Source organism: Galeopterus variegatus, unplaced genomic scaffold (genome assembly GCF_000696425.1).
Source record: "Galeopterus variegatus unplaced genomic scaffold, G_variegatus-3.0.2 Scaffold3932, whole genome shotgun sequence".
Classification (NCBI taxonomy): Eukaryota; Metazoa; Chordata; class Mammalia; order Dermoptera; family Cynocephalidae; genus Galeopterus; species Galeopterus variegatus.
The window spans coordinates 173,633-184,653 of record NW_007730043.1 but is presented as its reverse complement, the minus strand read 5'-3'; the positions used below and the strand labels follow the sequence as shown (position 1 = coordinate 184,653).

The window sequence follows — 11,021 nt, the reverse complement described above, 5'->3', positions numbered from 1 at the left end:
GAACCCTCGGCGGGAGCGCCGCCACGCTCCCAAGCAGCGCACTGTAGCAGTGCGCCACCGGGCCGGCCCCGAAAGATACTGTTAAGTAAATGAAAATACAAGCCACAGACTGGTAGAAACTATTTCCAAATCATCATCTGATAAAAGACTTGTATCTAGAATATATAAAAAATTCCCAATATTCAATAATAAGAAAACAACCCAATAAAAAAAATGGGCAAAAGATTTGACTGAACACACGCTTCCCCCCAAAATATATAAGGATGGCAAATACACACATGAAAAGATGCTCAAAATCATTAGTCATTAGAAAAATACAAATTAAAACCACAATAAGATATCCCAACACACTTATTAGAATGGTTACAATTTAAAAGACTGACTGTACCTAGAAGTAGCTGGGATGTGGAGAAACTGGAACTCTCATACACTGCTGGTGGGAATGTAAAACGGACACAGCCACTTTGGAAATCAGCTTGACTCTTTCTTAAAAAGTTAAAGTGTAAGCCTACCATATGATTCAGTCATTCCACTCCTAGGCATTTACCCAAGAGAAATGAAAACATGTCCAAACAGACATGTACACTAATGTTCCTAGCAACACTATTCATAATAACCCAAAACTGGACACAGCCCAAATTCCATGAGCAGATAAATGAATAAACAAATTGTGATGTATCCACACAATGGACTACTACTCTGCAATAAAAAAGAATGGACTATTCATTGATGTAAAAATATGGATGGATATTAAAATAATTATGCAGAGTAAAAGAAGCCAGACCAAAAAAAAGTACATATTTACAATAACATTCATATAAAACTAGAAAATGCAAACAAATCTGCAGTGACCAAAAGCAGATCAGTTGTTGCCTCAGGACCAGCGTTTGGGAGGGAAAAGGTGGGGACTGAGAACGGTGGAATGGGAGGATAATAAAGCAGCACAAGAATATTTGGGGGGCTGGTGGATATGTTCACTGTCTTGATTGTGATGATGATTTCATGGGTATATCTGCAAGTCAAAACTTATCGGATCTTACACTTTAAATATGTGCAGTTTAATATATGTTAATTATACCTCATAAAGTTGACTATTCTTAAAACAAAAAGTGAAAAGTGATAAAGAAGGGAGATTGTGGGAGAACAGTTGTGAGTGCCTGGACTGAGACCTGAATCAGAGTGTATATTTTTTAGTTAACAGGAGAATATAGATTGGATACAGGTTGTCAGTAAAGGATTGAGAGAGTGCTAATAGACTATTCTAACCAATCCTAAAAAGTGCTTTAAATGGGGAAGAACTAAACCTATTGCCACAGTTACTAAATAGCATATCCTCTCTTTCAGGAAAAGCATGCAAGTTTCAACGACGTGGCCCTTTTAGACATGATTTGTAAGTTTTGGTGATTGTATTTATATTTAATCCATCAGTTTCATCAGAGGCAATTTTTTATGTCAGGACTCAGATTTTAGAGTCCAGGAGACCTGGTGTCAAATCCCAACTCTGTCACTTACCAGTCTTGTGTCCTTTGCCACATAAGCCTGACTTCTCCTAAATGCAATGGAGATAATAATAGTACCTACTTCACAGGAGTGTTGTGAGTATTAAAGAGACAGTGGTTGAAAAGCTCTCAGCACAGTAACTGGCAGATAATATGCACATAATAAATATTTGTTTTGGCTTTGTATTATTACTGTTATAGAACTTGAAAATATATTTCTGAGAATTTGTTATTATAGTTTCTCACCTCTCCTCCCTTCCATTTCTTTGATTTTTTTTCTCACTGTGTCCTGTTTTCCTGGGTATTTTTCCAGTACATCTGTTTTTTTCATCAGGAGGCAACATAGTGTAGGGGCTAAGAACACAGACCCTAGGGCCAGGTTTCTTGGGTTTGTTTCATGCTTTCTCATTCCTCCCTGTGAACCCTGGGGCAAGGCAGTTAACATCACTGTGCCTCACTGTACAGTATTGTCATTTGACAAATCTGTATAATATTGATAATATTGCATAATGTTATGGTGAGGATTAAATAAGAGTACACGTTAAATACTTTGAACAGAGCCTGGTATTTATTAATTAATTGTTATCATTATATATTAACTGCCTTCTATGACCCAGAAGTGTAACAAAAATCTTTATTAAACTTTGCTTCAACTGTGACATCACTGAATTTATTCAGAGCATCTGCCTTTGATTTCGTTTGTGTCATTCTCAGTGATTGGATTCTGTCTAAGCCATAAAAAGTGGATCCATAGAGTTCCCATTTCTCACACATACATTCAAATGTTCATTAAGTACCCACTATGTGCCAGCCAGTGTGCTAGTCACTGGTGAGTGAAACAGGTGACCCATACTCCCTTAGAGGTCACAGTGTACTTGAGGAGAGAGGTTTGTCAGTTAATCACACAAGTGCATGCTTGCACATGGTAATGAATGCTGTGAAGGAAAGAAATAAAGAAGGGTCTATGGGAGCGTGATGGGACTGCTGTACTGTGGGGGTTTAGGAAAGACTTACTGAGATGGCATTTGAGCTGAGATCCAAAGCATAAGTTTGCATTAACCAGGAAAAGGGGAGAAGAGAGGTTAAGGAGCAGGAGGGGCAAAGGGCATGGCATGCATGAGTGGGAGGGGGTATACCCAGGAGCAGAGGGAAGGCGGGTAGTGGAAGCTCAGTGCTGCAGGAGGAGGGGTAAGCTAAATGAAGTTTGTGGGAGGCTGGGGGACCACAATACAGAGACCTAGAGGGCACTGGGCTGATTTCAGTCTTTTTGCTAGGAACAGTGCACAGCCTTTGAAGGATATGAGCAGGAAAGTATTGAGTGCTTGTTTTTTGAAAGATTGCTCTGGTTACAGTGCAGAAAGGAAGGATGGGGAGAGACCTACCAGAATCTCATGGAGAGGTCCAAGCGAGAGAAGACAATAGCCTGGGTGAAATGGTGGGAAGGGAGATGGAGAGAAATGGGTAGGGCCAAGGAATATAAGGATTGAAAGTGAAGGGACTTGTTCATGGTGTGGTCAGGGGCCGTGAGTGGGAGGAGTACACATGACTCCCGTGTCTGTACATGCGACTAGAACAAAAGTAGAGCCCCTGATAAGATGGGGAACCACATGTGTCACAAAGGTCATGGGCTAGTCTAAGATGTGTCCTATTTGAGGTCATAAATGTCTTCAAAGACCTTGACATTTATTTCATTAACTTTTAAATATTTATGTTTAATGGAATTATTGACAATAAAAATTTTAATTTCTGTTATTGTCATACCAACCTTATTCAGAGACCAATTAGCAGGTCATCTCAACTCTGAAACAGAACCAAGGAAGAAAGTATCAGGGAAAAAAAAAAAAAAAACCTTTGGATGCTGTCTCTTGAGCAGGCATCATGCTGTGCCTGCTTACACTTGCTTTAGACAAAACCAGATAATCAATGAAGAATTGTCAGGCCCTTTGCCATAAATGGTAGTGGAGGCGGGGTAACAATCACCCAAGCACCAAAAAAAGGAAAGATACTGAACCTAAGGAAGGACAAGAAAGGTAATAAGTGCAGAAAGCATGGCAAGTTGCCCTTGAATATTGGGGCCAGTAGCCGCTTTTTATGGGATATTGAAAACCTGGTCTGAGGTCCAGAGACACAGATGGAAGTCAGCGCAGGCAGACAGAGGTCAGTACATGTAGATGAAGATCAGCCCAGGGACAGACAGAGGTCAGTACATGTAGATGAAGATCAGCCCAGGGACAGACAGAGGTCAGTGCAGGACAGTTTTAAGCCAGGAGGATGATGAAGTAGAGTTGAACTTGCTAACTTCCTAATTGAGCTTCCTAGGCCTATTTCTACTCCAAGATGCTCTTAAGTTTGTAACTCCTGAAGGGTATCTGCTATATCATGCATTTATTCATTTGTCAAACATATACTGAGAGCTTGCTTTATAGGAGGCAGTTAAGTCAGACTGCGACTACAACAATGAACAAGTCCCTCATTTCCACGAGAATCTAGGTGGGGAGACAGGCAGTAAGCAGGTGAACATCCAGATACGTAATGTGATGTCAGGTAGCAATGAGTCCTACCTGAAAGTACTGAAACTGAAGCAGGGTGATTTAGGTAGGGTGATCAAGGTAGGCCACTCTGAGTTGACGGCCTCCAAGTAGAGAGCAGAATGAGGTGAGGAACAAGGTGTGTAAGGGCCTAAGTCAAAGAGACTCCAGGCAGAGGGACCAGTGGGGTGAGTGTCAGTCACGTGCAGAACACCGTTCCCTGTCATGCCAGATAAGCACAGCACTCAATGGAGCAGACCTGTGTGGAAACAGGAGGAATAGGCTAAGATAAGAAAACATGCTGAAACTGAACTGTGTTGTCTAGGTTGGCTGAATTGAATAATTATATTTTGTTTTATTTGTCTGAAGTAAATTTAATTCATATAAAGTTTACATTTTGAATAAAAATAACCTAATTTTTGAATTATTGTTATTTTCCTCAGTCAGTTTTATATTATTAAAAATATGTATTTTTAAGCACATTACTTCAAAGTTCTGCTATTTAATACTAAGTAGGAAGCCCTTCCTCCCTCTCTCAGATACTCAAGTTCATCGGCACCAGAAAGTTTGGAATGTTTTTCAGATGAGTAAAGAACCAGGTAATATTTTCCATTTTACATTGAACATTTGATATTTTGATATTTGATATTTTGGCAATTTAAAAGTGAATGGCAGTATATTCCTCTTAAATCTATTTCTTCCAAAATAGGTGATTATTTATTAGTTATATATGGAAAATGAAAAATATATTTTGTGGTGCCGTGTCAGAGGCACTAGTAGCATTTGTGTGATTTGATCATTGCTCAGGGGTTACACAATAATACTTAGCTTCAGGGTTCTTTGCAAATGTGTTAATTGAAGACATTGTAGCTGCCTTAACTTCTCTTTTTCTTTTCTCTTTGGCAGGTGAAGACATTGACCTTTTTGATATGAAACAATTTAAAACTGCATTTAAGAAAATTCTCCAGAGAGCACTAAAAAATGTAAGAATAAAATATACCTGAATTTCCATGAAATTCAATTTGATGACATCTGTGCACTTAAAATTTGCTACTATCTTGTGTTTTTGTATTTGTAAGAAGTTCAGTTAGTAAGATTCCAAACTATTCTATTCCATATCAAAGACAAACTCTAAATATTATTAAAACCTTCCCTCTCTTCTCACCTGTCCATTCAGGGCCTGATGCTTCCTTCTCAAAAGTAGCCTGTCCAGTAGAACTCTCTGCAATGATAGAAGTATTCTGTACCGGCAGAGTCCACTACACATGTGGCTGCTGAGCACTTGAGATGTGACTAGTATAACTGAGGAACTGAATCTTTAATCTTATTTAACTTTAGTGCATTTAAGTTAAATAGTCACATGCGGCTAGTGGCTCCAGTATCAGGCAGTGCAGCTCTGGAGCACTGGAAGCATTTTTGCTTTTGTGATGTGGAACAAAGAAGCTATTCAGAGTAAGACCCTCTTCTATTCAAGCCAGAAGCCCACTGAGCACCTGATGGGGCCAAGCTCTGTGCTGCTTGCTGAGGAAAGTCAAGTAGCCCTGTGCCTCCATGCTTCAGGTTGGGGAGAGTTCCTTGTCTTTTGCGCTGAGAGAATTTGGAAAAGAGCTAGATAAAAGTATGGGCAGAGTTTGCTAGTGCTAGCAGCCACCATAACAACCTGCTTTTCCTGGAGTAAGATCTGAGAGGGAGGAAATAAAGAGAGGTGGGCAAGCCAAGTTCACCTGCCAACAGCTTCAAGGGGAAGCTGAGTAAGGGGTAAGCTGATTATTTAAGAGCAGGCTGTTAATTTCTGGACTTCTTGGGGCTGGCTAGTTAGCTCAGCTAGTTAGAGTGCAGCCTTATAACACCACGGTCACAGGTTCAGATCCCTATACCGGCCAGCTGCCAAAAAAATAAATAAATTCTGGACCAATTGACAATCATATTTAAAAGTTTTGAAAGGCCTATATTTTATCCATGAAATGGAAACCAAGTAAAACTTCCTGTATTCCTGCCATATAACATTCCTTTAGAATAGTTTTTAGGGCCGGCCCGTGGCTCACTCGGGAGAGTGCGGTGCTGATAACACCAAGGCCCCGGGTTCGGATCCCATATAGGGATGGCCGGTTCGCTCACTGGCTGAGCGTGGTGCTGACAACACCAAGTCAAGGGTTAAGATCCCCTTACCGGTCATCTTTTAAAAAAAAAAAAAAGAAATTGACAAAGGAATACAATCAATTAACAAAAACACAAATAGCAATTATAGAAATAAAGAATACATTGTCTGAATTGAAAAACTTGATAGAAAGCTCCCACAGCAGACTCGACCAAATGGAGGAAAGAATCGGTGAGCTAATATGAAATCATTCAATCAGAGGAGCAAAAAGAAAATAAGAAAAAACTTGGTGGTGTCAGCACCACGCTCTCCGAAGTCAGCTAACCGGCCATCCCTGTATAGGAATCCGAACCCCTGGCCTTGGTGTTATCAGCACCACACTCTCCCGAGTAAGCCACGGGCTGGCCCAGGATTAGTATATTTTTAAGCCCATTCCTACATAGAAATCTTACTATTAAACTTTATAGTGCATGCTGGGTCTGTGCTAGATGCTAAAAAGGCTTCATTGTAAAACAGGTATCTCCTGTAAGGCTGCCTTAAACTCCTTATAAACTCTTACAGGTGGAGGAACACAGTTTTCAGGACAAGCCCAAGAAATTATTGAAAAATATTGATGTCAAATCCTGATTACAGCTTTTAAAAATTTTTTTCTTCCAAAAGACTTTGCAAAGCATAAATGCATCTTTATAAAACAATCACAAAATGATTTCCCAAAGATTCCCCAGAACACTGTCATGAAAAGAAGGGGAAAAGACCACCAGGTCTCAACCTGTATACAAGATTATAGTCACATTGTTTACCCTCAAAAAGTACCTCCAGTTGGTGCCACAATGAGATTTTAATTAGAAAACAAATCTTTTGGGCCGGCCCGGTGGCGCACTGGATAGTGCGCCGCTTGGGAAGCGCGGCGGCGTTGAAAGGAGGCACAGTGAGGGTTGTACAGTGGGAAAGCCACACTCCACACTAGGAATCCCATTCAAGCAGCTCTCAGCTTCTAATATTCAAATGGCACTGCCATGTTTGCTGCCTCGGAATCATCACACGATTCCTCCTCATTACAGGCGACAAACCAAATATCAGCAGCTAAAATCATAATTAATGTTATTAGGGGCAGCAAAATGAAGGGGGCCACACAATTACCCAAGGGTAAAATCAACCTCCAGTCAGCAATCCTAGCTAATTGTCCAGAAAAGAGAAGCTTCCATCTCCCCGCCCACTTCTCCCATTCCTTTTGAAATCCGTTTCAGAACGATGGAGACGTAAATAAAGAATCAAGCTCAAATCAATGGCAAATGAGTCAAAATATGTAAAGGGAAGGAATCTCTGATTCACGTGCCTCTAATTGCAGCTTCCAATTGCTCCTTTCATGCTGAATGGGCTTCCCGGGCAAGACCAGGAGATGGACAAGGCCCCCATGCAGTAGCCAGGTGCGGGGTTCTCCCTCATGTGACCGTGTGAACCAGTGTCAAACCTCATCAACCTAGCTCCAGAGGCCAAAGGCAGGGGTGTGAGCCTACCCGCGGGGATGTTTGGCACACTGGAGTAAGATTGTTTGGTGATGAGGGCCGTGCCAAAGAAACAGAAGAGACAGTTGCCGAGTTTATCAGGAGGAACATCTTGAAAATCCCCAAGACTGAAATAATGACAATCCTGAAAGCATAAGATTTTTAATCCGAAAATCGACTGCAGACTGTAAAGTTCCAGAAGGACAAAGAGTCTCCCATTCAGCACTTGATTCTGCTCTGTGAGGAAAAGCATGCAAGTCTCAATGACACGGCCCTCATTGGCGCCAGAAAGTTTGGGATGTTTTTCAGATGAGTAAAGGGCCAGGTCAAGACGTTGACCTTTTTGATAGAAAACAATTTAAAAGTTCATTTAAGAAAATTCTTCAGAGAGCATTAGAAGATATGATGGTCAGCTTCAGAGACACTGAGGAGAATGCAGTCTGGATTCGAATTGCCTGGGGAACACAGTATACAAAGCCGAAACAGTACAAACCTACTTATGTGGTGTATTATCCCCAGACTCCATATGCCTTCGCTTCTTTCTCCAGCCTAAGGAGCAATATACCACTTCTGGGTCAGGTATGAAACAAATTATTAGAAGTTATAATATTTTATTATCCTTATCTCAAAGGTCTACGTAGGTTTAAACTGATCAATAAGCATTTGATATAAAATACCACATTTAATTCTTGTTTTCCTAAAATAAGGAGCAGAGAGAATTGTTACCTACAAGCAGGAAAATGGCAAAAGATCTTAGTTTGAAGCTAATTTTTGTTGTTTTTAATCTAGAAGTAATGCATGCTTAATGTAAAAAACAACCAATTCAGAAGTCTCTAAAGATAAAAAGTTAGTCTCCAAAACTTCATATCCCTTTTCCCTACCCCAGTCACCCAAAATAACTATTCTTAAAGTTTGCTATTTCCTTTCAGATGTTTTATTACAAAAGCCAGGGCCGTACGTATGGTTCTGTAATTTGCTTTTTGAACTTAACAAAACATTTCCATGTGGTTACATATGAATATACCTCATTGCTTTTTTATGACTTATAATTTGCCTATTAATGAACATTATTTTCATTTGTAACCATTTTCCCCACATTCTGTACACAAAAGGACTACTTTGACATAAGATGTAGCCTTTGTCTACTACAGTGTTGTGGACCAAGCGAGGTATAGGATCCCAGTGGGTGTCCTTGCTTGTCATTGAAGTTCCTTGGTTGTTTATTGAAACAATAGAAGGACCGCTGCTCGCTTCTATTTCCCTTTAACACTGTACTTCTTTACATTTGGGATATCTTTCTCCATGATACATAGTGTTCATTCATCCATTTACAGCCAGGTGAACACCCTCCCACAGGTAATTTAAACATTACCCCAAAGGCTAATGTTCATTTCTATTGTGTATCTTAAGGCAAACTTATCTCTACCCTCCAAATCCAGGTAAATATCTTATTCTAGTAATTGTTTCAGTCTTCTAACTTGTTTCCCAAATAACAAGAAGCTTTTCTAAACTGCATTTTTTTTTTCCTTTTTGTCTTTTTTCGTGTCCGGCAACGGATCGCAACCCTCAGTGTTTTTTCCTAGACCTTTGAAATGCACAACTCTACAACACCTCTACAGGAAAGAAGCCTTGGGCTAAATATAAATAGTATGTGTGTTTCAAGATAAAACTGAAACTTGGAAATGCATCATGTCCTTTTAGATTTCTGTCACTTGGTAAAATACATATGTACTAGGATCCCGATTCAAAACTATTTACTGCTTTCAGAAAAACTAAAAATTAAATATCTGTTGAAGGCGGAAAGCTAAGCTACCTTTGGAATTTACTAGAATGCTGCAATGCAGTAGCCTATTTAAAGACATTGCATGATCTGATTGAGATATATATAGTTTTGTGGTTTTGGGGTTTTTTTTTTTACCATAACTAAATTAATTATTTTGTTTCTTATGTCAACATGAGAAATGTATTCCAAATGCTAGGTAACGTAGTATAATATTTAAATAAAATATTTGGGGGGAAAAAATAGAATTTACTAGAATGAATCTAATAACAATTACAACAAAAACAAAAATTAGCTAATAGTTGTTGAGCATTTCTTTTGTGACAAGCACCATACTAAGACATTTATATGTATTTCCTTAATCTTCTCGGTGGTCCCATGAATAAGTGCTATTCTTCAGGAACTGGGTTTCACAGAGGTTTGGTAACTCTAGGCAAAGTCACACAGTTAGGAAGCTGCAAAGCCAGAGTGAAATCCGGGTATGTCTGAGTCTGGAGCCCACACTCGCAATGGGCTGGATAAACTGCTTGAATGATCAGAATTGTAACTACCGCTGCTCACAAATGACACGAGTCTCTTCTAGAAAACCCAGGAGAATAGAATATAAAACTACTAAAGTAGACCAGAAAGTTCAGAAAGTGGTGGGGTACAATATAAATTTATAAAACATAAAAACTTTCGTTATCAGCAGTGATTTGGCAATGAAATAAAACAATACAGCTGTTATGAACTAAACATTTTTATGACTTTCCAGCGGCAGAGGAACTGCTGTTGATTTTATGTTAAGAAAGCAGGATATGTGTATTTATACTCCCAGTTTAAAAAATACACATCTGTATGTATGCATCTTTACTTTTATTCACTGTTAAAAGAGATAGACAGAAATATAAATTTAAATGTTAACAGTGCTTATCTCTGGGTGGTAGAATTATGGGTGATTTTTATTTTCCTTTTATCAGCCTGCACTTTCTAGCTTTTCTACAATAAGGAATTGTTACAATCAAAAGAACAAACAGTAAACATTATTTTTAAATTATACAAACATTTTGAAAGGTTAGGAATGAAAAGATACTTTAAGGATGAAATACTTCCTAATGGCTAATTTCATTTGAAATCTTCCACCTGTAGTGGATTCAAGGATCATTCATGAAAACATATTAGAAAAAGAGAGAGTCCAAAGAATAACTCAAGAAACTTTTGGAGACTATCCTCAACCACAACTGGAATTTGCACAATATAAGGTAGGACACTGCAATAAACATTAACTATAAGTTATCAACATTTTTGAAAAGAACAATAACTTTTTTTTTTTAAAGATGACCGGTAAGGGGATCTTAACCCTTGGATTGGTGTTGTCAGAACCACGCTCACCAAAGTGAGCAACCGGCCATCCCTATATGGGATCCGAACCCGCGGCCTTGGTGTTATCAGCACCACACTCTCCTGAGTGAGCCACGGGCTGGCCCCAGAAAAGAACAATAACTTTAAAAGTGGTAAAGAATCGGGGCCGGCCCGGTGGCGCACTGCTACAGTGCACCGCTTGGGAAGCGCGGCGGCACTCCCGCCGAGGGTTCGGCTCCCATATGCAGACCGGTTGGCGCTCACTGGCTG

At 39.6% G+C, this 11,021-nt stretch overlaps 1 protein-coding gene across 1 annotated transcript in view; it reads left to right on the top strand.

The window, feature by feature from the left end:
• The window catches only part of CENPN (centromere protein N), a 27,784-nt gene that overhangs the window by 12,859 nt on the left and 3,904 nt on the right, over positions 1-11,021 (top strand). Inside the window, exons 3-7 of the mRNA XM_008586321.1 lie at positions 1,345-1,390; positions 4,567-4,626; positions 7,956-8,209; positions 9,214-9,277; positions 10,539-10,651. Of these exons, the coding sequence (XP_008584543.1) occupies positions 1,345-1,390; positions 4,567-4,626; positions 7,956-8,209; positions 9,214-9,277; positions 10,539-10,651 (537 nt within the window). The remainder of the gene's footprint in view (positions 1-1,344; positions 1,391-4,566; positions 4,627-7,955; positions 8,210-9,213; positions 9,278-10,538; positions 10,652-11,021) is intronic.